The sequence below is a fragment of the Ovis aries genome, chromosome X, assembly GCF_016772045.2.
Source record: "Ovis aries strain OAR_USU_Benz2616 breed Rambouillet chromosome X, ARS-UI_Ramb_v3.0, whole genome shotgun sequence".
NCBI classification, from domain to species: domain Eukaryota; kingdom Metazoa; phylum Chordata; class Mammalia; order Artiodactyla; family Bovidae; genus Ovis; species Ovis aries.
This window is the reverse complement of record NC_056080.1, coordinates 81,541,541-81,568,696: the sequence shown is the minus strand read 5'-3', so window position 1 is coordinate 81,568,696 and position 27,156 is coordinate 81,541,541. Positions and strand designations below refer to the sequence as shown.

The window sequence follows — 27,156 nt, the reverse complement described above, 5'->3', positions numbered from 1 at the left end:
AAAATAATGCATCAGTATAAAGAAAAAAGATAACGGAAATATGATAAAATTCTGACATTTGAGGGAGCTGGGTAAAAGGTACACAGGAATCCTTTGTACTAGTCTTGCAACTTTCTGTAAATATGCAATTATTTCAAAACAATGTTGTAAAACATGAAGAGTAATGACTAAACGAATGAAAACAGTAAGGACAATTTCTAAAACTGAAAAAAAAAAAAAAAAACAGGTAACGGAAAACTCCATCAGAGTAACAAAGAGAAGGACAGGTAAAAACAATTAAGCAGGATGTATGACAAAAAGAATGCAGAAAGAATAATGGTAATCATATTGCCACATGTATCAATAATAATAAATGAATGCATTGCATTCACCTAATAATAGACAGATGTTCTGATTGCTTAAAAGCAAATAACTCAAGATCTTGCTACATTCTATTTACAAGAGACATACCCAAAGCAAAATAACTGAGGAAGGCTGAGAATAAAGAGATGGAAAAAAAAAAGTAATAACAGGAAAGGACACTGACAAGAACTGCAACATGCAAACAAGGAGTGACAGAGATTGCTGGCTGCACCAATTAAAATCTCCTTGGTAACAGAAGGCCAAGTTTCAGCCAGGACAGAGGTATCTTGACAGGCCTCCCTGGGAGATCAGGCGTGGGGACCTGACCAAATTCTGCCAAGGAGATGAAAATGGAATTGTTTTCTGGAACTGTCTGGGAGGGTTACTTATTAGAAACCAGCAGACCTGGGCCCAGATTCTTTTTGTCCTCCTACCTTTCCTCTTCCTTCTGTCCCTCAATGGAGATGTGCTGGCTGGAGCTCCAGAAGTCTCGGGGACCACGAGGGGACCTTAGGATGGAAACCATACACCAAAATGGTGAAGCAGAAGGTAGGAGTCTGATAATATTGTAGAGTCCTGGAACACCTATCTCCAGACATCTTCTACCCAAGTAAGAATCTTTCTCCTTTAATTTTATTATTTTTCCTAATATATATAGTTGCATCCTAAGAGGTTCAACTATTACTGTGTAACAGCTACAGGAATCAAATAATAATATTCTTTACAAAGAAAGCATTTAAGGTATACTTAAATATATATATAAATAGATGGGACAAAGAAAAACACTTCATAGTTTAGGAAGAAAAAATATAAAAAGTTATGAACCTTTATCCATTCTTTATGCACTAACAATACAGCTTCAGAATACACAAAGTCAGTATGTTAGTTGCTCAGTCGTGTCTGACTCTTTGCGACCCCATGGACTATAGCCCACCAGGCTCCTCTGTCCATGGGATTCTTCAGGCCAGAATAATGGAGTGAGTAGCCGTTCCCTTCTCCAAGTGATCTTCCCCACCCAGGGATCGAACCCAGGTCTCCTGCATTGCAGGCAGATTCTTTACCAGCTGAGCCATGAGGGAAGCCCACATAAAGCTAACCATAATTAAACTATAGGCAGTAAGCAAATTTAGTTACAATGGGAGGTTTATATACATCTCTCTCAATGAGGAAGGAAATGAGGATCTGTATAATCGTAACAGTAATCAGAAGACTATGGTACTGGCATAAGAAACAGACAATAGACCAATGGAACAAAATAAAGTACAGGAATAAAGTGAAGTTGCTCAGTCGTGTCCAACTCTGCGACCCCATGGATTGTAGCCCACCAGGCTCCTCCATCCATGGAATTTTCTAGGCAAAGGTACTGAAGTGGGTTGCCATTTCCTTCTCCAGGGGATCTTCCTGACACAGGGATCGAATCTGGGTCTCCTGTATTGTGGGCAGATGCTTTATTGTCTGACCTACCAGGGAATCCCAAGTATAGGAATAAACCCACACATACACAGTCATACAAGGCTATAAGGGACTTAGACTCAAGACAATACACATATCTTTCAATTCATATGAAAAAGTTACAAAAGTTGACCATGTTTTAAGTCAGGCAACAACCTTTTCATGGACAGGCCAAATAGTAAATTTTTTAAGCTGTGTGGACCCCAAGGTCTCTGTTACAACCATTCAGCTTTCCAGTTGTTAACTGGAAATTAGTCATCAGTTCAGTCACTCAGTCGTGTCTGACTCTTCGCGACCCCGTGGGCCACAGCACGCAACATAGGTAGTATGTAAACAAATGAGCATGTTTGTATTCCAAGAAAACTTGATTTCCAAAATAGGCACCAGGCCCATGTGGCCTACAAGCTATATTTTGTGGATCCCTGTTCTAGGTAACAAAGGAAATAACCAAAAAACTTCCATAATGCTGATATCACACAGGGGACAGCTACCATCACATACTGTTAAAACTTAACATAGAAGAAAAAATATCCCCTCAAACTCCAGTGCAGATCCACACACCTGGAAATTTTTAAATGTATTTCTAAATAACTCTCAAGTTGAAGAGGTAATAAAACCAGAAAACAAGGGAGACAGAAAATAAACTTAGATTTCACCTCAAGAATTTAGAATAAGATAAAAATAAGAAGAACAACACAGCAATAATAAAACATCCAGATAATAAAATGAAGAAACTGCTAAAGAGAAAAACAGAATATTTTTTAAAAAAGAAAGAAATTGAGTTGATCAAGAGAACCTAATGCCAGCATGGCAACCTACTCCAGTATTCTTGCCTGCAGAGTCCCATGGACAGAGGCGCCTGGCAGGCTACAGTCCATGGGGTCACACAGAGTCAGACATGACTGAAGCCACAGCAAAGCACAGTGAGAAATGCTACAAAGAAAATGAAACGTTTGAAAAATAAACGTTTTTTTACTAAATGTTTATTTAATAAAATAAATATAAATATTTTTAAATAAAAATATTTTTAAAATATGTATATTTCCTCAAGCCAAGAAAATGGAAAAGTTAGATGGAATGGACAATTTTCTAGGAAATATAAATTACCATAATTGACTCAGAGAAACCCCAGGGGAAAAAAACAAAGAGATTTAAATAGTGAGGAAGGGCTTCACTGGTGGCTCAGTGCTAAAGAATCCACCTGCCAATGTAGGACACACAGGTTCGATCCTTGATTCGGGAAGATCCCACATAGGGTTAGTCACTTGGTCATGTCCAACTCTTTGCAAGCCCACAGACTATAGCCTGCCAGGCTCCTCTGTCCATGGGATTCTCCAGGCCAGAATGCTGGAGTGGGTGGCCATTCTCTCCTCCAGGGGATCTTCCCGACCCAGGGATTGAATCTGGGTCTCCTGCATCAAAGGCAGATTATTTACCATTTGAGCTACAGGGAAGACCCTGAGATTGACAGTCACCCTCCTCAAGATGCCATGTGCCATGGAGCAAATAAGCCTGTGTGCCATAACTATGGAGCCTTGTGCTCTAGAGTCTATGAGCTACAATTGCTGAGCCCATGTCTTGCAAATACTGAAGCCTAAGAGCCTAGAACCCCTGCTCTGCAGTGAGAGAAACCACGCACACTGCATTCAAAGAGTAGCCCCTGCTTGCCGCAATGAGAGAAAGCCTAATCCCCAGTGCAGCCAAAAATAAATAAATATAATTTAAATAGTAAGGGAAAAATCTACACCCTCAGATGGGATGAGGTGATTAATAAAGAGAAATTCCAGTCTGATGTAGCCTTTGCCAGCACATACAACTATTACAATGATAAAAAAAATATATATAGCTAAGGTACAGTGGGGGATTCCCTTGTGGCTCAAGCTGGTAAAGAATCCACCTGCAATGCAGGAGACCTGGGTTCGATCCCTGGGTTGGGAAGATCTGCTGGAGAAGGGAACAGCTACCCACTCCAGTATTCTGGCCTGAAGAATTCCATAGACTATACAGTCCAAGGGGTCACAAAGAGTCAGACACAACTGAGTGACTTTAACTTTCATGGTATAGCTAAGAGAAGAATTCTCTTAAACAGATAATGAGTATCTGCTGAAAATCTACAGCAAGCATCACACTTACTGGTAAATTATTAAAACCCATTTCCCTGAATGTGAGAATAAACAAGGCTGCCTAATACTATCCCTGAAAGCTCTAGCAAATTTAGTAAGGCAATAAAAAATAAAGAAAAGGCATATAGATAAGGAAGAAAGAAAATGTGATTATTCACAAATGATCTGATTATGTGTGTAGAAAAGTATACAAAAGGCTTCCCAGGTGGTGCCAGTGGTAAAGAAGCTGCCTGCCAATGCAGAAGATGCAGGAGACTTGGGTTCGATCCCTGGGTTGGGAAAATCCCATGGAGAAGGAAATGGCAAACCACTTCAGTATTCTTGCCTGGAAAATCCTATAGACAGAGGGAGCCTAGTGGGCTACAGCCCATGGGGTTGCAAAGAGTTGGACATGACTGATCTGTACACACACACACACAATTAGAATTAATAAGTAAATTTAAGTTGGTCACTAGGCACAAGACCAACTTACAAAAATCCACTGAATTCATATATACTAGCCAAAAAGTAGAAAATAAGCTTTTTAAAATGATGCAATTTATGATAGCTTTACAGTAGTTTTAAAACAAACATCAAATAGCTAGGAATACACCCAACAAAGGATGTGCAATAATACATCCAAGCAAGGCCTCTATACTGAAAATTATATTACTGAGAGGAACTGAATACCCTCACAAAAGGAGGGGTATAACATGCTCATGGAGTGGAAGACCTCACTTCAAAAATGTCAGGTTTCCCTGAATTGAGCTATATATATTTAGGCAATTTTAATCAGCATCCCAGCAGGTCTTTTTCCTGGGGATATTGAGAAGCTAAATTCTGCAATTTATGTAGAAATGCAAAGGACTAAGAATAGCTGAGGCAACATTTAAAAGTACACAGTTGGAAGATTCATATATTATCAAATGCAAGACATGTTGTAAAGCTACAGTAATCAAGACAGTGTAGTACTGGCACAAGGAGAGACAAATAGAACCAAGAATTCAGTAACATGAACACATAAATGAATGCATGACTGATGACAAAGAAATGGTCTTTTCAATAAACAATTCTGACTGAACGTGATGTGAAAAAAGTTGATCTTGCCCCCAGCTTCAGACCATAGACAAAAATCAAATCCAGATGTTATAGATCTAAATGTGAAAGGTGAAAAAATAAAACTTCGAGGTAAAAAGTACAACATCCGAATGAACTTTAGGTAGGAGAAATTTTCTTAAACAGCATACAAAGAGCTCCAAAGTGGGGGGAAATAATATGTATTTAAAATTAAGAACTGGCATCAAATATTTGCAAGTGAAACCGTCCCAACATGTAAAGCAAATATCCTGCAATAAAAATTAAAAAAAAAAATTGCAAGCCACATATCTCCTAAAGAGTTAATACCCAAAATATATAAGGAATTTCTAAACAGAAACAGAGTCACAGATGTAGAAAACAAACTTAACAATTACCAGGGGGAAAGTGGGTGGTGCCGGGGGTGGGGGGAATAAGTTGGGAGATTGGAATTAACATATACACACTATTATGTGTAAAATACATAATCAATAAGCACCTACTGCATACCACAGGGAACTCTACTGAATACTCTGTAATAAGCCATATAGTATGGGAAAAGAATCTAAAAAGGAGTGGATATATGTATATGTATAACTGACTCACTTTGCTGTACAGCAGAAACTAACACAATATTGTAAGTCAACTATACTCTAATAAAAACTAATAAAAAATGAACTCCTACAACTTTAAAGCAAAAATAAAAGTCATCCAATTAACTTCCCAAGTGACTCAGTGGTAAAGATTCCACCTGCCGATGGAGGAGCTGTGGGTTGGATCCCTGGGTCGGGAAAATCCCCTGGAGAAGGAAATGGCAACCCACTCCAGTATTCTTGCCTGGGAAACCCCATGGACAGAGTAGCCTGGAGGGCCATAGTGCATGGGGTCGCCAAGAGACATGAGTAGGCATCTGAGCATACACACACATCCAATTAAAAATTGAAAAAGGACTTGGACAGAAATCTCCAGACATACAAAAGTATATAAGGTAATCAATTTATCTGTTCATCAGGGAATGCAAATGAAAACTACAAGGTATTGCCTCACATCTGTTAGGATGACTAATATTAAAAAAGGTAAGTGCTGGCAGTGAGTTGGAGAAATTAGAATAAACCCTTGTGTGCCACTGTTGGGAAAAACAGTATGGCGGTTTCTCAAAAAACTAAAAACAGATATACCATCAGTTCAGTTCAGTCGCTCAGTCATGTCCAACTCTTTGCAACCCCATGAATCGCAGCACGCCAAGCCTCCCTGTCCATCACCAACTCCCGGAGTTCACTCAGATTCAAGTCCATCGAGTCAGTGATGCCATGCAGCCATCGAGTCAGTGATGCCATGCAGCCATCTCATCCTCTGTCATCCCCTTCTCCTCCTGCCCCCAATCCCTCCCAGCATCAAAGTCTTTTCCAATGAGTCAACTCTTCGCATGAGGTGGCCAAAGTATTGGAGTTTCAGCTTTAGCATCATTCCTTCCAAAGAAATCCCAGGGCTAATCTCCTTTAGAATGGACTGGTTGGATCTCCTTGCAGTCCAAGGGACTCTCAAGAGTGTTCTCCAACACCACACTTCAAAAGCATCAATTCTTCAGCACTCAGCCTTCTTCACAGTCCAACTCTCACATCCATACCTGACTATTGGAAAAACCATAGCCTTGACTAGATGGACCTTAGTCAGCAAAGTAATGTCTCTGCTTTTGAATATGCTATCTAGGTTGTTCATAACTTTTCTTGCAAGGAGTAAGCGTCTTTTAATTTCATGGCTGCAATCACCATCTGCAGTGATTTTGGAGCCCAAAAAAATAAAGTCTGACACTGTTTCCACTGTTTCCCCATCTATTTCAAATTCAGACATAAATTGAAGAAAGTAGGGAAAACCGCTAGACCATTCAGGTATGACCTAAATCAAATCCCTTATGATTATACAGTAGAAGTGAGAAATAAATTTAAGGGCCTAGATCTGATAGATAGACTGCCTGATGAACTATGGAATGAGGTTCGTGACACTGTACAGGAGACAGGGATCAAGACCATCCCCATGGAAAAGAAATGCAAAAAAGCAAAATGGCTGTCTGGGGAGGCCTTACAAATAGCTGTGAAAAGAAGAGAAGCAAAAAGCAAAGGAGAAAAGGAAAGAGCTACCATATGATCCAGCAATTACACTCTTGGGCATATATACAAAAGAAATGAAACCAGGATCTCAGAGATATCTGGACTCTCATGATCACTGCAGCACTACTCACAATAAACAAGGTATGGAGACAACCCAAGTTTTATCTAGATGAATGATAAAACTGTCATATGCATACATATTATAAAGTGTAATATATATATATATGTGTGCGTGTGTAGGAATATCATTCAATATTAAAAAAACAATGAAATCCTACAATTTGCAACAACGTGGATGAATATGGAGGACATTGTACCCAATTGAACAGGCCATCACAGAAAGCCAGATACTTCATGATTCCACTTATATAAGGAATCTAAGATAGTCTAAGCAGAGCATCCAATACTGGTTGCCAGTGGATGTGGGTAGGGGAAAGAGGCGTAGTTATTCAGTGGACATACAGTATTGTGAATTTCAAATTTTGTTGAAGGTAGCTCTCATGCTGTCTTCTTACCATGAAAACAAAATTAAATGAAACAAAACAAAAACAACAGAAGGAAACTTCAGAAGTGTTGGATATGTCTATTCCTTGACTGCGCTGATAGTTAATTCATATTTCAGGCTTCCCAGGTGGCTCAGTGATAAAGAATCTGCCTGCCAGTGCAGGAGACACAGGAGACATGGGTTCGATCCCTGGGTCAGGAAGATCCCCTGGAGAAGGAAATGGAAACCCACTCCAGTATTCTTGCCTGGGAAAGCCTATGGACAGAGGAGCCTTGCACGCTGTGTAGTCCATGGGGTCGCAAAGAGTCAGACACGACTGAGTGACTGAGTACACATTTACCTAGGTAAAACAGTCAACTTGTTTACTTTTTTTTTCCCATGATGGAGATTTAAACTTTAACTTTGCTAAAGGCATTATTTTTTAAAAAAATTTACTTGGTTCTCAACCAAATGTAATTTTAACTAACACAACTTAATAAATTGTTATCACATGTTATGGACCTGAACAAAAACATCCTAATTATTTGACTTTAATTTTGGGGTTAGGAACATAGGGCTTAATCTATCTGGGGGATGTGAACACAGAGTTTAATTCAAGGACTATATATGTGTATAGTGAAAGTCACTCAGTCACATTCGACCCTTTGTGACCCCGTAGACTATATTCCATGGAATCCTCCAGGCTGGAATACTGGAGTCAGTAGCCATTCCCTTCTCCAGGGGATCTTCCTAACCCAGGGATCGAACCCAAGTCTCCCACATTGCAGGCAGATTCTTTACCAGCTGAGCCACCAGGGAAGCCCACATATGTGTGTAAGACAGATGCTGTTCATATAATAATAAAATGCTAGAACTAAAAAAAAAGAAAGTTTTCAACTTTACAAGTGACCAACAAAATGCAAAATAAAGCCACAGTGCAATACTCTACCAGAATGGCAAAAACGAACAAGACAGATGTTACTGAGTATTAGCAGGAATGTGCAGGAAGCAACTCTCCAACACTGGTGTTAGGAGTTAAAAGCAGTAAAGACACTTTGGGAAAACTGCTGCATTATCTACTAAAGCTGAATATATACATATATACATATGCATTCCAATCCTAGATATGTACCCAACAGAAATATACAGTAAATGTACATCTGTTCACAAGAATACTCATAACAGCATAATTTGTAAAAGCCTTTTATTTTTTATTTTTTTTGTAAAAGCCTTTTAAAACCTGAAATTATCTCTCAATAAAAGAATGAATAAACAAAGTATGGTATATTCACACAGTGGAACACTATACAGCAATGAGAATTACTAAATCGTTGCTTCATGTAACCACATGGATGAACCTAACAAACATAATACTGATTGATAGAAACTAGACTCAAAAGAGTACATATTATATGGAGTTTCAGCTTTAGCATCATTCCTTCCAAAGAAATCCCAGGGCTGATCTCCTTTAGAATGGACTGGTTGGATGACTTTTAGCAGATGTCTCCACAGTATCTATTGATCTAACCATGTGCTTTTTCTCCTTTAGTTTGTTGATGTAAAGAATTATATAACAACTTGAATTACCTTGAAATTTCCTGAAGCTGAATGGACTTTATGTATGTGGATTAAACTGAACTTGGTCATTGTGGATTGTTCCCTAATACAGTTATATTTATTGATTTTTTCCCTAAAGTTTGACATCTATATATGAGATGGGTCAATAGTTTTCTTCTATGTTATCTCGAACCAGGTTTTGGTGTTAAAATTATTCTAGCTGTTTTAAAAATGGAGGAACTTTTAAGCTTTTCATATCGTCTGTAATAATGCAGAAATTGAATTAGACCCATCCATCTTTCAAAGGTTAGAATTGAGCTGTAAAGCCATGTAAACTGGCTGTCTTTTAAAATCATAGATCCTTAATCACAATTTTCAGTCTCTACTTTGATCATTAGACTGAATAAGTTTTCTATTTCTTAATTTTGATATGAGACTATCATATGAGTACAATCACAATGTAGGTAGCCTTTGGAGACTCACTTCTTTTACTCAGACTCTGAAATTCTTCCAAGTTGTTGCTTGTTACCAAAAGTTCATTCCTGGGACTCTTTCCTGGTGGTCCAGTGGCTGAGACTCCTAGCTCACAATGCAGGGGGCCTGGATTCAATCCCTGGTCAGGGAACTAAATCTCACATGTGGTAACTAAAGATCCTGCATTCTACAACTAAGACCCCGGGCAGGCAATTAAATGTAAATTTCTTTTAAGTTCATTCCTTTTTACTGCTGATTAGTTCTTCAACAGAAGTCTTAGACTTTCATAATCAATTCACCTATTGAAGGAAATTCGGTTGCTTCCACTTTGTGGCAATTATGAATAAATTAAATATATACACATACATACATACACATGTGCAAACAGGGTTTGTGTGAAATTGTGTTCAGTTCTCTATGGAGTAAGACTCCTGGGTCACACATTAAGTGTACATTAAACTTTATACAAAACTGTCAAAGAGTTTTCTAAAGTGACAATACCATAGTGCACTTCTACCAGCATCATGAGAATTCTAGTCTGCATCACTGCCAGCATTTGGCACTGTTAGTTTTATTTTAGTGACTCTAATGGGTATGTGTCAGGAAGCATTTAACAGGAGGCTTCCTGTGTGCTGTTTTCGATCTGTCATGAATCCTCTGTTCTTTATTAATTGAGGAGTTGGCAAGCCGCTCCCACGGCTGAGAATGCATGCATTTACTTCGTTAGCTTTTCCATACGGTGATAAGTAACTATTTACGACCCTCTTCCTTTTTATGAACCATATGGTAAAAGTGATTATTTACAACCCTCTCTCTTTGATATGGATGGCCTTATGATAACTTGTAAGTCTGGACTTCTGATTTTTATCTTTGCTGAAAATAGCTACCTTGTAAGACAGTATATATACCCACACTATGTTGAATAAAACACCTTTGCTCCATCAGAGCTTGGGTCCCCGCGTCTGTCTTTCTCTCTCTTTCTCAGGCTAACTCTTTGGAGTGCAGAAGTCCACTGAACTCACTTTCTTGCCTGGGCTTCTAAGACCGTCTCGAGAAGGTGCACTGTGCCTTCACCCCCTCAAGAGGGCGCCTGATGCCTATGTGAAGCAGTGGAAGCTCTGTGTCAAGAGCTTTATTGGTTTTCTGCATAAACCAAAGAATAACAGCCTCTTTCTCTCTCTCTTTTACTTTATTATCATTGACTCCAGAACACTAGGTTCTGGTCCATTAAAGGACCTCACCAAGTGGCGCCCAGAACAGGAGCCTGGTACACGTGGCAGATTCGGGCAGAGTGACTCGAAGACCTATTCAGGTCAGTAAGTACTAAGACATGGGTTAAATGGCTGGAAAGCCCCATCACTCTGCTACTTTACTTCATCACTTATTTAAAGTTCAGGGACTTTCAGTTTCACGCCAGCGAACAGAGGCTTGCCTTCAGACGGTGGTTGAATGTAACCCTTGGTTCCCTGATAAAGGTAGTTTTGATTTAGAAATTTGGCACCAGGTCAAAGAGAAAGTTGAACGTGCTGCCAGACAGGGAAAAAATATCCCGATAGATTTTTGGCCCCTATGGGCCCTCATTAAAGCTGTGATTTTTCTATTTCAAGGTAATCCTAGCCCTCCTAATATTCGGCAACAGGCAGAACACTTATTACATGAATATGAATTAGATGACGAAACCTTACAAAAGGCCCAATTAGAACAACATAAAATATTTCAGAATTTTCCTACAAGCCCTGCCCCGGTTACTCCAAGCACTCCTCCCCTGCTAGCAGGCACAAATCCCAAAGTCTCTCCCTTGCTAGAACCTAATGATTCTGGCAACGACTCCCCTAAGACACCTTTTGACATTAAAACCGACAACACCTTTCTGAATAACAACAATAAATTTTTACCACATACTCTTAATTGTAAGAATCTGCTACCTACTCACTCTCCTTCACGACAGAGGCTCTCTGAATTGCTAGCTTTGCAATCACAAGTCTCTGAAACCGATGGTTTCTCTGCCTTTCCAGGTTTTAGAAATCCTGACGCTCAAAGGCACATAATACTTCATTATGAGGGTATTAACCTTTTTCACATGCAACAAATTAAAAAAGCTATAACTATGTATGGCCCACATTCACCTTTTACTAAAGCACTTCTAAATTCTATAACATCCTCTACTGGAGATTTTATTCCCCATGATTGGCGAACTTTAATAAAAGCTTTCCTTAAACCAGGAGAATATCTTCAGTGGATAACGTGGTATCATGATATAGCCAGAGATCATGCTAACAGAAATGCTCGAGCTGGTGCTCCCCAAACTCAAATTACTTTTGAAATGCTAACTGGTACAGGACAATTTGACGTTATAGAAGCTCAAATACAGCACCCTCCTTTGTTACATGAACTAAATTAAAAACAGTGGCCCTTGAAGCTTGGGATCAAATTACTCCTCAAGAGGAACCTACAGGTAGCTATGCTAAAATATTGCAGGGGCCTAAGGAAACTTATGACCAACCTAGATAGCATATTCAAAAGCAGAGACATTACTTTGCCAACAAAGGTCCATCTAGTCAAGGCTATGGTTTTTCCAGTGGTCATGCATGGATGTGAGAGTTGGACTGTGAAGAAAGCTGAGCGCCAAAGAATTGATGCTTTTGAACTGTGGTGTTAGAGAAGACTCTTGAGAGTCCCTTGGACTGCAAGGAGATCCAACAGTCCATTCTGAAGGAGATCAGTCCTGGGTGTTGACTGGAAGGACTGATGCTAAAGCTCCAGTACTTTGGCCACCTGATGCGAAGAGCTGACTCATTAGAAAAGACCCTGATGCTGGGAGGGATTGGGGGCAGGAGGAGAAGGGGATGACAGAGGATGAGATGGCTGGATGGCATCACTGACTTGATGGACATGAGTTTTGAGTAAACTCTGGGAGTTGGTGATGGACAGGGAGGCCTGGCGTGCTGTGATTCATGGGGTCGCAAAGACTTGCACTCGAGTGAGTGACTGAACTGACTGACTGAATGAAACGTATGCTGATTTTTTAGCTAGATTAGAAACTGCTATTTCCCATACTGTAATTGGAGAAGAAGCCAAAAGGCAAATAGAGAAATTACTAGCTTATGAAAATGCAAATCAGGAATGTCAAAAGGCTATAGCTCCGATTCATGAGACAGGGACTATTATTGATTATTTGAAGGCTTGCCGCAATCTAGGATCAGAAACTCAAAAGGGTCAAATGCTAGCTGAAACAATGGTTGCTGCCTTAAGAAAGGGAAATGAAGGATGCTTTACATGTGGAGATAAGAACCATTTAAAAAGGGACTTCCCTAAGAAAGCTAATAAAAAACCTCCAAAAATTTGCCCTCGCTGCCACAGAGGAATGCACTGGGTCAGATTCTAAGTCTAAATTTGACACTGAAGGGAAACCTATTCTGGGAAACTCCAAGCAGGGGACCCCCAGGTCCCCTTCAACAAAAACCAGGGGCAAATTCCATATTTTCCCTCAAACCCTCAACATCTGTCAGTGCTGCCGTGGATATACCAGCCGTAAATGACTTTCTCCTTTACCCTCAAGCAGTCCCCTCTAGAATGCCTACCAGACTTTTTTGCACCCCTGTCCCCACAAACCTTCAGTCTTTTACTTGGCCGATCTAGTTTGACTTCTAAAGGAATTACTGTTCACCCTGGAGTAATTGATTCAGATTATAAAGGAGAAATTCAAATTATGATGTCATCTCAGATTTTATGGCAATTAAAAAACGGGGAATACAAAGGAACACTACTGTCTTCCTTATCTAAAGCTGACTTTACTAGATTCCAACATAAGATATTTTCTAAACCTATAACTATTGTTAATACAGCTTTATTTGTTTTAATTTTTTTTAAATTTACCACAGGGAGATATCTTAACAAGAGCAGAAAAGCATTTCAAGGAATTGAAGGACACTTCTCTTCCTCTGCCCATTTGGTACCAAGACAATGGGTCAACAAAACAACGGAAATCTGGGAAACTAATCTTACAGGGAAAGGGGTATGCTTGTATTTCCTCAGATGGATTCAACGAACTCACATGGCTTCCTCTTCCGAAGATTTGACCCAAGGAGGCCCCTGGCCTTCAAAATGGAGACGGGACAAGGACCCCAGGAAGAAGAAATTCCAATACGGGCCATGGTGGCTCTAAAGATCTCCAGGAAGCACTGCCCTTGGTGGCATCACCCTTATGATCTCTCCACTTGGGGACAAATAAAAACCCTTACTAATTGAGCTGAAAATTTGGTCTCTCAACAATGAATACCTCGGAGTCCTGAATACATTCTCCTGGAAATGCTCAGTCTCTTGACCTGTGCCTCACCCGCTCGAGCTCTAATTAATCATACTTCCTGGGCTTAAATACCCAACCCCCCTCTACTACAGGTGGTCAAATGGACAGAGAGAGGACCAATCATTTCAACTAATGACTCTATACATATGCCTTCTCCCTGACATTTAAGGGCCGTCACACCCTGAAGAAGAAGAAAAACTAATTAATATTTCTCTAGGTTATGAAGTCCTTCCTTTGTGCATAGGCCCAGCAGAATTATGCATAAACATCAGCCGACAAACTTGGGCTTTCGCCCTGCCTCCCAGAAAGGATTTTCAGACGTTGCTTGGATTATTTACTGCCCTTTCTTTGTCTGTGAACCATGTTTATAGTACTGAGACTTTAGGCAAAGAGTTAGGGAAAGAACATAGAACATTATGCAAAGGGTTTACTTATAAAAACTTTACATATACTCCTGTTTGTTGGGACAAATGTCAAGCCAAATCAGGAAAATTAATGTTTGTAGCTAATCATATAACTGTTGATTGGGGACCCCATGGTACGTGGTTATCTAACTGCTCAGAAAATGTTCACTGCTCTGTGTGACTATGCTACTCAAGTGGCATGGAAAATTAATGACGACACTATGATGGAGCATTACCATGACAAAGGACTTCTTAGGTGGTTTGCCAGTGGATTAGCCCCACCACGTCCTAGGATCATCCTCAATAAATAGAGTGGGCCTGAACAATGGGACATTTGGAAACTTGCTGTGAGCACTGAAGAACTTGGAACTTGGACCAGACATTTCACAGGGACCAGTCATGGTCACAGTAACTATTTCTTTCGCTATAATCAATCATATTTTATACAGGCCTGTGTCCCACTTCCTTTTGCTATTGCCATAGGAAATTGATAATTTAATAAGACTTTACGTTCTGTAACTTGTATTAATTGCAAACTATATACTTTTCTTAACTCCTCTCTTTAAGAAATGATTCCCTTTTGATTCTTCAATCTCAGTGTAATTTGTGGTTACCAATGAATCTTCAACAACCCTGGGAAGAAGGTCCTATGGCTGGCCTTGCTTCCAGATTACTTACTAAACTGCTCCAACGATCTCAACAATTCGTTGAATGGCTGATTCTTGGCATTTTGGGGTTAATAGCTATTTGCACCACTGCTGCCATAGCCGGTGCTGCTTTACATACCTCGATTCAAACACATAATTTTATCCAAAATTGGACTGAAGATGCTCATAATATGTGGGCTACTCAGGCCCAGGTGGATGAGGATATTCAAGTGGAAATACAGGAACTAAAAACAGCCATCAAATGGGTCAGAGATCAATTAATAAATTTGGAAAAACAAGTGATACTAAAATGTGATTGGAATGCTACTCAATTTTTGTGTTACTCCTGTTCATTTTAATCATAGTGCCTACAACTGGGAACAAATCACATTTCATTTACAGAATATACATGATAATGCCTCTCTGAATGTACAATTACTGCAAAAGGAAATCTTTGAAACTTTTTCTAAACGTCTGCCCTCTTCCACTAACTTGGGAACTTTAACTGAACAACTAGCTGATCAATTATCTGGGCTAGACCCACGAGGATGGTTTCAAAGTATTACACACAACATCGGGTCTGGAACTGTAACTTTGGTGATTGTTTTGGTAATTATATTTGTTGTTTATCATTGCCTTTCTATAAGGGTGGTTAATACTAAACAAACTCAATTGGTCAGGACCTTTTTTACAAATATAATAAAATAGGGGGGACTGTCAGGAAGCATTTAAGAGGAGGCTTCCTGTGTGCTGTTTTGGATCTGTCATGAATCCTCTGTTCCTTATTAATTCCTAAACATTCAGGAATTAAGAGGAGTTGGCAAGCTGCTCCCATGGCTGAGAATGCATGCATTTCCTTCATTAGTTTTTCCATACGGTGATAAATACCTATTTATGACTCTCTTCCTTTTTATAAACCATATGGTAAAAGTGATTATGTACAACCCTCTCTCTTTGATATGGATTGCCTTATGATAACTAAGTCTGGACTTTTGATTTTTATCTTTGCTGAAAATAGCTACCTTGTAAGACAATATATATACCCACACTATGTTGAATAAAACACCTTTGCTCCATCAGAGCTTGGGTCCCCGTGTCTTTCTTTCTTTCTTTCTCTCTCAGGCTAATTCTTTGGAGTGCAGAAGCCCGCTGAGCTCACTTTCTTGCCTGGGCTTCTAAGACACTCTTGAGAAGGTGCACTGTGCCTTCACCCCCTTGAGAGGGCGCCTGGTGCCTATGTGAAGCAGTGCAAGCTCTGTGTCAAGAGCTTTATTGGTTTTCTGCATAAACCAAGGAATATCAGCTTCTTTCTCTCTTTTACTTTCTTATCGTCAACTCCAGATCACCAGGTTCTGGTCCATTAAAGGACCTCAACAGGTATGTAGGGGTATCTCATTGCAGTTTCAATTTTCACTTCCCCAGTACTTAAAGAGTTCAGTATCTTTTCCTGAACAATGATGTTCAGTTCATCTTTTTATGTGCTTACTTGCCATTCTTACATACTTCTTGGTGAAGTACCTGCTCATATCTTCTGCCCATTTTTTATTGGGTTGTTTCCTTTTTTATTGTTGAGTTTTGAGAGTTCTTTGTATATTCTAGATACAAGTCTTTCATCATATAAATGATTTGAAATATTTTCCTACTGTAGCTACTGTTTTCATTTAGTTTCTTTCATTCTGTAGAGTTTTTAATTTTGATGAGGTGTTCACATATTTCTTTTATGGAAAATGTTTTTTAAAAAAATTATTGTAGTTGATTTACAATGTTGTGTTAGTTTCTGGTGTACAGCAAACTGAATCAGTTAAATATATATATATATATATATATATATATATATATCTCCACTCTTTTTAAGATTCATTTCCCATATAGGTCATTACAGAGTATTGATTGAGAAGAGTTCCCTGTGCTGTATCCAATTTCAGTTTTCCAGTTCAGTCACTCAGTCATGTCCAACTCTTTGCAACCCCATTGACAGCAGCACGCCAGGCTTCCCTGTCCATCACAAACTCCCAGAGCTTGCTCAAACTCATGTCCATCCAGTTGAATGATACCATCCAACCATCTCATCCTCTGTCATCCCCTTTTCCTCCTGCCTTCAATCTTTCCCAGCATCAGGGTCTTTTCCAACGAGTCAGTTCTTCGCATCAGGGGCCAAAGTATTGGAGTTTCAGCTTCAGCATCAGTCCTTCCATGTATATTCAGGACTGATTTCCTTTAGGATGGACGGGTTGGATCTCCTTGCAGTCCAAGGGACTCTCAAGAGTCTTCTCCAACACCACAGTTCAAAAGCATCAATTATTCAGCACTCACCTTTCTTTATGGTCCAACTCTCTCACATTCATACATGACTACTGGAAAAACCATAGCTTTGACTTAGACAGACATTTGTTGGCAAAGTGATGTCTCTGCTTTTTAATACGCTCTCTAGGTTGGTCATAACTTTTCTTCCAAGGAGCCAGCATCTTTTAGTTTCATGGCTGGAGTCACCATCTGCAGTGATTCTGGAGCCCAAGAAAATAAAGTCTCTCACTGTTTTCATTGTTTGCCCATCTATTTGCCATGAAGTGATGGGACCAGATGCCATGATCTTAGTTTTTGTATAGTAGATCCTTATTAGTTATCTATTTTATATATAGTAGTATGTATATGTCAATCCCAATCTCCCAATTTATCTGCACCCTCCTTTTTCCCCCTGGTAACCAGAAGTTTGTTTTCTACATCTGTGACTTTGCTTTTCTCTTGCAAATGAGTTCATGGAAAATGCTTTCAGTTCCAAGAATAAGAAATTGTTGGCAAGCCCAATATTCTATAGATTTTCTATCTTTCCCCCTAAAACGTCCATACTGTTTTCAGTTTGGACCTATGATTCCTTTAAATTTTCGTTTGGTATGAGATTTAGATTGACATTTATTTTGTATATGGTAGTCGAACTGTCCTCCTTTCTCTACTAAATAGCTCTTCAGTTTTGTCAAAAATCTTTGTAGGGGTCTATTTCTTAACACAATTCTGTTTCACTAATCTAGGTGTTTATCTGTTAACCGATACCACACTGTCTTATTATCATTTCATAATAAGTCCTAAAGCTGGGTAGTGTGATTCCACCAACTTTATTCTTTTTCAAAATGAAGGTTTTCAACTTCCTTTGCCTTTCCATATAAACACTAGAATCACTTTGTATCTACAAATACTCTTGCTGAACTTTTGACTATTGCTCTAAATCTATAGATTATTTTGAGAACTGAAATCTTGACTATTAATCTGCTGAGTCTTCCAGTCCATGAACATGGTATGTCTTTCCATTTAACTAGGTTATTCTTTGATATCTTTCATCAATATTCTGTGGTCTTCAGCATGTAGATTTGATAGATGTTGATACATATTACACCTGTTTCATTTTTTGTATTACTGTGCTAAAAATTTGTTTCCAATTTTCTATTGCTAGCATATAGAAATATTCCCTTTGTGTGTTGACGCTGCATCCTGTTGACATCACTTAAATCACTTATTAGTTCTAAGAATTTCTTTATAAATTCCTTGGGATTTTCTATGCAGACAACCATGTCTTATGCAAATGGGGATCAATTTATTTTTTCCAATCCATATGCTTTTAATTTCTTGCTTTATTACACTGAGACTTCAGGCACAAAGTTAAATAGAAGTGGGCAGAGGGGGATTTTCAGCACCTAACTCTACTTCTAGGACCATTATGATTGATAGACCTTTTAATCTACAGGTCTCTCCAGCTCTGTTTTTTGGAGGTAAAATTCAGAGAACATAAAATTCACCACTATAACCATTTTAAAGTCTGTGATTCAAGTACTTGTACATTCACAATATTGTGCAACCATTACCGTTACCTAATTCTATAATAGTTTCATCACCCCCAAATGAAAGCCCATACCTGTTAAGCAGTCACTCCCTGTTATGGTCTGAATTGTACCCCCCCTCCACCCAAATTCAAATGTTGAAACCTTAAGCCCCAGTACCTCAGAAGGTGACTGCATTTGGAGAAAGGGCCTTTGAAGAGGTAATTAAAATAAAATGACAGTTAAGGTTGGGTCCAAGTCCAGTCTGACTGCTGCCCTTATAAGAATAGGGAACTTGGACATGCAGAGTAACAACAGGCATGCACATGTATGGAGGAAAGGCTACGTGAGGACACAATGAGAAGGCAACCATCTGCAAGCCAGGAAAGTGAAAGTGAAAGAAAGTGAAGGTCACTCAGTCATGTCCGACTCTTTACAACCCCATGGACTATACAGTCCATGGAATTCTCCATGCCAGAGTACTGGAGGGGGTAGCCTTTCCCTTCTCCAGGGGATCTTCCCGACCCAAGGATCAAACCCAGGTCTCCCGCACTGCAGGTGGATTCTTTACCATCTGAGCCACAAGGAAAGCCCACAGCCATCCTAGTATCTCATTACGGGTCTTAAAGACTAATGATGTTGGGCAGCTGTCTCTGTGGTCACTGTATATCCTCCTTGGAGAAGTGGCAATTCGGTCCTTTGCCGATTTTTAAAAATCAAGGTGAAATTTACATAACAAAATTATCCATTTTAAAGGCAACAATTCAATAGAATTTAGTACATTTACAGTGTTATAAAACCACAACCTCTATGTAGTTCTAAAAAATTTTCATTACCCCAGAATAAAATCCTGTATCAATTAAAGCAACTGCTCCCCATCCTTCCCTCTGACCAACCCATGAAAAACACCAGTTTTTCTGTCTCTATTCTGGATACTTCATATAAATGAAATCCTACAATATGTGACCTGTTTTGTTTGGCTTCCTTCACTTAGCATTAATGTTTTCAAGATTGTTCCACATTGCAGTATGTTTCAGTACCTCATTCATATTTTTATGATGAATAATAGTCCCCTGAATGCATATACCAATACTAAATTTTGTTTATCCATTCATCAATTGATGGACATTTGGGCTGTTTCCAACTTTTGGCTATTGTAAACAGTGCTGCTATGATAATTCATGTCCAAGTGTTTGAGTACCTGTTTTTAATTCTTCTTGGTATATACCTAGGAATAGAGTTGCTAGGTCATATGAGAATTCTGTGTTTAACTTTTTGGAAAATGTCCCCAATACTTTTTCACAGCAGCCGCAACATTTTACATTCCCCACCAGCAATGCCTGAAGGTTACAATTTCTCCACATCTCTATCAACACTTGTTATTCTCCATTTTTAATATTATGGTCAACTCAGTGGATTAAGGTGGGATCTCATTATAGTTTTGCTTTGCATTTTCCAAGTGATTAATGATGTTGAGCATCTTGACATGTGCCTGTGGACCTTTTGCACATTTACTTTGGAGAAATATCTATTCAAGTCCTGTGCCAATTTTTAAGATGTCGTTTTATACATTCTGGATACTAGAGTCATTCAGATATCAGATTTACAATATTTTCTCCCATTCTATTGTCATTTGACTTCCTTGATAATGTCATTTGATGCAAAAACGTTATGAAATCCAATTTATCTGTTTTCATTATCCATGCTTTTGGTGTTCATATATAAGATTCCATTCCATACGATTCAGTCGTGTCCGACTCTTTGCAACCCTGTGGACTGTAGCCTACCAGGCTCCTCTGTCCATGGGATTCTCCAGGCAAGAGTACTGGAGTGGGTTGCCATTTCCTTCTCCAGGGGATCTTCCCAACCCAGGGATCGAACCCAGGTCTCCCGCATTGGAGGCAGACGCTTTAACCTCTGAGCCACCAGGGAAGTCAAGATTCCATTAACAAATCCAATGTCATGAAAATTTCAGTTCAGTTCAGTCACTCAGTCATGTCCAACTCTTTGCGACCCTACGAACCTCAGCATGCCAGGCCTCCCTATTCATCACTAACTCCTGGAGTTTACCCAAACTTATGTCCATTGAGTCAGTGATGCCCTCCAACCATCTCATCCTCTGTTGTCCCCTTCTCCTCCTGCCGTCAATCTTTCCCAGCATCAGTGTCTTTTCAAATGAGTCAGCTCTTTGGTGTCTTTTCAAATGAGTCAGCTCTTCATATGAGGTGGCCAAAGGATTGGAGTTTCAGCTTCAACATCAGTCCTTCCAATGAACACCCAGTCCATCCTAAAGGATCTCCTTGCAGTCCAAGGGACTATCAAGACTCTTCTCCAACACCACAGTTCAACAGTATCCATTCTTCGGCGCTCAGCTTTCTTTATAGAAAATTTCTCTCATGAAAAGTTAGCACTATGTTTTCTTCTAAGCATTTTATAGTTTTAGCTCTTCTGTTTAGGTCATTGATTTGATTTAATTTTTATACCTAGTGTATGTGGATAACCAGTTGTTCTGGCACCACTTTTTGAACAAACTCTTCTTTCCTCATTGAATGACAGCAGTATCTTTGGTGAAAACCAACTGGCCATAGATAAGCAGCTTTATTTACTTCATTAGTCTCTATGTCTCTACTTTCGCCAGTTCCACAAACTTTAGTTAGTGAAACTTTGTAGTAAGTTCTGAAATCTGCAAGTATGATTCCTCAAATTTGATTCTTCTTTTTTGATATTTTGACTCTTCAGAACACTTTGGAATTTCATGAGTTTGAGGATTATCTTTTTCATGTCTGGAAAAAAGGTCATTGGAGTTTTGTACGGATTTTACTGAATCTTTGGTAAGTACTGTCATCTTCACAATATTATGTCTTCTGATTCATGAATAAGGGATGTCTTTAATTTATTTAGGTTATTCTTCCTTTCAGCAATGTATCCTAGTTTTAACTTTATAAGTCTTTCCATTCTTGGTTAATTTTTTTCCGAGGTATTTTATTATTTTGGATGCCACCATAATAGATTTTTAAAGTGTCCTTTTTTTGATGGTTCATTGCTGGTATATAGAAATACAACTGATTTTGAACACTGCACCTTTGCTGAATTTGTTTATCAACTCTAGTCGCTCTGGGGTGTTTCTTTAACATTTTCTATATATAGGATCACATCACTAGCAAATAGTTTTACTTTTTACTTTCCAATTTGAATGCCTTTTCTGTTTCTGCCTAATTGTTTTGGCTGGAACTACTAGTAAAATGTTGAATAAAAGTGATAAAAGTGGGCAACCTCATCTTGTTCCTGATCTTATGGGAAAAACCTTTCAACCTTTCAACATTGAGTAAAATGTTAACTGTGGGATTCATAAAAGTCCATAAATATTGAGACATGTTCCCTAGATCCCTAGTTTTTTGAGTGTTTTTATTATGACTTTTAAATTTGTCAAATGCTTTTTGTGCATCATGTGTTTTTTTTTTCCCCTCTTTATTCTATTAACGTGGAGTATTAATCAACTGATTTTCTTATGTGCTGTTGAATTCAGTATGGTAGTCTTTTGTTGAGGATTTTGCATATTAAAAAGATAATACATGATTATCAAGTGGGATTTACCTTGGCATACAAGTGATGTTCATCATAAGAACTAGTTAGACAAAGATATCACAAAAAATTATAAAATGTTATTATGAATACAAATGCAAAAATCCTCAACAAAATACTACCACACTGAATCCAATATCATCTTTGGCCTCTGGAAAGAATTTGAGAAGGATTAGTGTTAATCTTTCTTTAACTGGGTGGCAGAACTAACCAGTGAAGTCCTCTGGTCTTGGAATTGTCTTTGTTGAGATGTTTCTGAATACTGATTCAATGTGTCAGTAACAGTAGGGAGTCAAAAGATAGTGTCTGCTATCTGCTGTTGATAGGATAAGTAAAGCAGCAAACTACTTAAGGTTAGAAAAGTAACAACAGAAGAACAGAAAGGAAGAATATAACTACACTGGGCAGAATGGAGATGGGGCGGTATCACTGGGCTAAATCCTCCTTTTTGAGAAGAAGAGTTAATATCTAAAATTAGTAAATCAAGAAAGAGTATCAAAAGTATGTTATTTAGAGATATCAAAGGAAATATCAGAAGAACTAAAAACAAGATTTGGAGAAAGAAGTCATTCCTCCTGAGGAGTAAGACTATTGATCATAAAATGTGTACCATTCTGTATTTTTATACACATACATCTATTACTGTGATGAAAACTGTAACCCTTGTGTATGATTCAACATTCCAAACCCATGTAAAAATACAATGAAGTCTTCCCACTTCCTCTCTGATGCGGTGACTGATGTGATTTGGTCCAGATATTCGTGAATGGTATAGCATTCTATAAATACTATTCTTGTATCTTGCCTTTTACTATTTAACAATGTATCTTGGAGATGTTTATGTATCACTCCTGAGCTTCCTCCTATTTTTAATAGCCGAATATTATTCTATTATACTGTACTGAGAGACATCTGTTCTTTTCCCCAGGTCTTTGCTCTTTCAAACAATGATATTATAAGAAATTGACCAATACTATAAGAAAAAAATCTGAAGCATTCTTTGCTTCTGTCTCCCAATGAGATATTGAACACGGCTTTCATCTCTGCCTGCTTGGTGCATGCCACAGTGTATGGGATACAGTAGATACTGTATTTGCTAATTTAGCTTGAACTAAATTTCAATGAAGGAAGTAAGCTAGGTAAACATTTCAATGAGATGCTGTAAGTCTAAAATCAAGTTTATGGCACAGGAAACACAAGAGCTTATACAAATCTGTAAGACTGCATACTCAGTCTTTCACAATTCATCAGAGAAAGGAAAAGTTGACAGTGCAACTCAGTTTAGAATAATACTGGAAAGGAAATCTCAGACAGGGCTGTAATGATGTAATTGCAATGTCCAGACTGCTTATGTTAGTCTAGCTTTGTAGATCCACAGTATCCAAGATACTAAAGAGATGCTAACTCCTCACAGAGATGTTAGTAAGTATAAGTAGACTACAGAATTCTTCGCATCTTACTAATGAGAGAAATATTAATAAAATAAAACAAAACAATCAATTCCCTGGACTGGAGATTAACCCACCAATACATACATATATCTCTGTCATACTTACTCTGAGCTCTTTTGGGCCTGTATGGATTGAAAGCAAGTATAGAGTACCCGTCCAGTCTTAAAAAAAAAAAAAAAAAAAAAAAAAAAAAGAAAGAAAAAAAAGAAATAAAAGTCACACAGAGGATTAGTACTGAAAAAAGTACAGCAACCTAACAGACTGTAAGCTAAAACTCAAATGCCCCTCTGGGACTGGAAAGTTAGAAGAGATTTCTAAAGATGGAATATGCATAAATCAGCTTCTGTAAGAAGGATAAAATACTCAGTCAACATGAAATGGCTACAATGAAACATCTGCTCATATGACAGCAGAGAAATGGTCACAAATGCGAGACCCAAGAAACTGAGGAGACCATTCAGACTCCTCTGTTGGAAACTGACAAACTGATTCTGTAACTATCTATAATGACAGTAAATAAATTTATAATGCCAAAGCCAGAAGCATTTCAAATGAACTATGAAGTTCAAGATACTGAACTTTAATGTTTTCACAAGAGTGATATAATGAAGAGTATTCACTATGAACATAGATCCTGAGACTATAACTAATGTACTAAACAATAGAACACACTTGGTGAGCTGGCAAAATTCACACTTGCAGCGTGAAATTTTCATTTGCAGTGACACATAGTAAAAGCTCTTGATCGGAACATAAAACTCAAACAGAGGCACTCTAAATAGAGAATGGTGTGTGTGCCAAGTTGCTTCAGTCGTGTCTGACTTTTTGCAACCCTATGAACTATAGCCTGCCAGACTCCTCTGTCCATGGGATTCTCCAGGTAAGAATACTGGAGTGGGTTGCCATGTCTTTCTCCAGGGGATCTTCCCCGAGAATGGCAAGACTAGCCATTGATTGAGCTGCTTAACTACTCTGAGCTTGTTTATTTATCCAGAAAATATGGATAATAATAACCCTCAGAGGCTGTTGTCAGGGTCTGAGCATATTTATGTCAAACACATAATGACTAAGTGCCATACAATACATGATGAATGGTGGCACTTGTTACTATGATTAGCCACCAAAAATATACAGAATCTGGCCACTTCTCATTGACTCCACTCCTACTGCTATAGTCAAATGTCCATTCTCTCTTCGCCAGTTACTGCAGTTTCTCCCTAACTGGTTTCATGGATGTCATGGATTCTGCACCCCCTCCTTCCCTATGTCCCCACCAGCACCCCCCACCCCAGACCTCACTGGAGGATGAGCACACGAGTTATCCAAACCAGGATACTTCCAAGAAGGAAAGGTGTGGCCTGAATAGGAGACTCGGGGCAATGGGTGAAACTGGGATTGATGGAGGCAAGCTGGGACAGAGGGTCATGCTGCAGCCACGCTAACTTCCTCGATATCCCCCTAAACGTTCCATGCTCACCGCAGGGTCTTTTCACTGGCTTTTTCCCCTGCCTGGAATGCTCTTCCCCCAAGAAATCCGCAAGACTTGCTCCCTCAGTCTTCAGCTCCTGACTCAATGACCTTCCTCATTAAAACCTTCCCTGGACATACTATGCAAATTCCCAAAGATCTTTCTCTATTCTGTGTGTGTATTTATACCTGCACATGCCTACATGCCTACATCCAGAGACACACGCACACACAATACCTTTGTATTTTTATCTTCTATGAAGCAGGAAAATATAAGTCCTACAAAGCCTTGATCCATCATCTGGTACATGGCTTGTGTGCGGACATCTGCAAAGAAACAAAGATAAAAATCCACTGTCAGTGAACTCTATCTCCCAGATGTGAAAATATAAAGATACCCAAGATTCAGATTCTAAAAGGACAATGGGGATATATTGGAATGACAATACTCTTGTCAAAGTAAAAGCTTTTTCATTTGTTAGGGAAATACTATGGGAGTCGGCAATTAAATAATAAAATGTACTAATGATTCTAGGCTGCCTAGCCCATGACTAGCCCTGCTATGAAACGGAGTGTAGAAAGAAGATGGAAAACTTCTGTTAGCCCCAAAACACTTGATAATTTCTTGTAGAAAGACTCCAAAAGAAAATAAAAAGGCATGGAAAGGAGACAAAAAAGATTTCTGAGAATAAACTTTTCATGGACAGCTTCTAAAGAAGTGAATATATTAGACCTGATATTAAAGAATGGCAGTAAAAAAAAAAATTTTTTTAATAAAATAAAGAATGGCAGTGTTGAACTATTACCTAGGAAACTATTGTATAGAAGTGACTGCTGTATTTTAAATAGATAACCAAGACCTACTCTATAGCACAGGGAACTCTGTTCAATGTTCTGTGGCAGCCTGGATGGGAGGAGAGTTTGGGGGAGAATGGATACATGTATATGGCTGAGTCCCTCTGCTGTCCAGCTGAAGTTGTCACAACATTGTGAATCAGCTACTGTTGCTGTTGTTCAGTCACCCAGTTATGTCTGACTCTTTGCAACCCCACTGACTGAAGCATGCCAAGCTCTCTGTCCCTCACCACCTCCCAAAGTTTGCCCAAGTTCATGTTCATTCCGTCGGCTATGCCATCCAGCCATCTCATCTTAATCTTTCCCAGCCTCAGGGACTTTTCCAATGAGTCAGCTGTTCGCATCAGGTGACCAAAATACTGGAGTTTCAACTTCAGCATCAGTCGCCATCCCAATTCCCAAGAAGGGCAGTACTAAAGAATATGTTAACCATCAGACAACTACACTCATCTCCAATGCTAGTAAGGTCATGCTTAAAATCTTGCATGCTAGGCTTCAACAATATGTGAACCATGAACTTCCAGGTATTCAAGCTGGATTTAGAAACCAGAGATCAAATTGCCAGCATTCGCTGGATCATAAAGCAAGGGAATTCCAAAAAAACATCGACCTCTGTTTCATTAACTACACCAAAGCCTTTGACTGTGTGGATCATAACAAACTGTAGAAAGCTCTTAGAGAGATGGGAATACTAGACCATCTTACCTGTCTCTTGAGAAACCTGTATGAGGGTCAAGAAGCAACGTTTAGAACCCTGTATGGGACAACTGACTGGTTCAAGATTGAGAAGGAAGTACGACAGGGCTGTCTGCTGTCACCCTGTTTGTTTAACCTATATGCTGAGCATATCATGAGAAATGCCAGGCTGGGTGAGTTACAAGCTGGAATCAAGACAGGCGGGAGAAATATCAACAACCTCAGATATGTGGATGATACCACTCTAATGGAAGAAACCAAAGAGGAACTAAAGGGCTCCTTGATGAGGGTGAAAGGAGAGTGAAAGAGTTGACTTAAAACTAAATATTAAACTAAGATCATGGCA

The 27,156-nt window shown here is 38.9% G+C and overlaps 1 protein-coding gene across 8 annotated transcripts in view; it reads right to left on the bottom strand.

Annotated features, from left to right (window-relative positions):
• Positions 1–27,156, bottom strand: part of BRCC3 (BRCA1/BRCA2-containing complex subunit 3) — a 74,844-nt gene that overhangs the window by 30,906 nt on the left and 16,782 nt on the right. For 4 of the 8 annotated variants that reach the window (XM_060408385.1, XM_060408388.1, XM_027963537.3 and 1 more), the window contains 3 exons: positions 25,498–25,586; positions 23,898–23,953; positions 777–851 (listed from right to left, as the gene is read on the bottom strand). In XM_060408385.1, coding sequence (XP_060264368.1) covers positions 777–851; positions 23,898–23,953; positions 25,498–25,586 — 220 coding nt within the window. The remainder of the gene's footprint in view (positions 1–776; positions 852–23,897; positions 23,954–25,497; positions 25,587–27,156) is intronic. The other 4 variants (XM_060408387.1, XM_060408389.1, XM_027963538.3 and 1 more) reach the window with 1 other exon arrangement.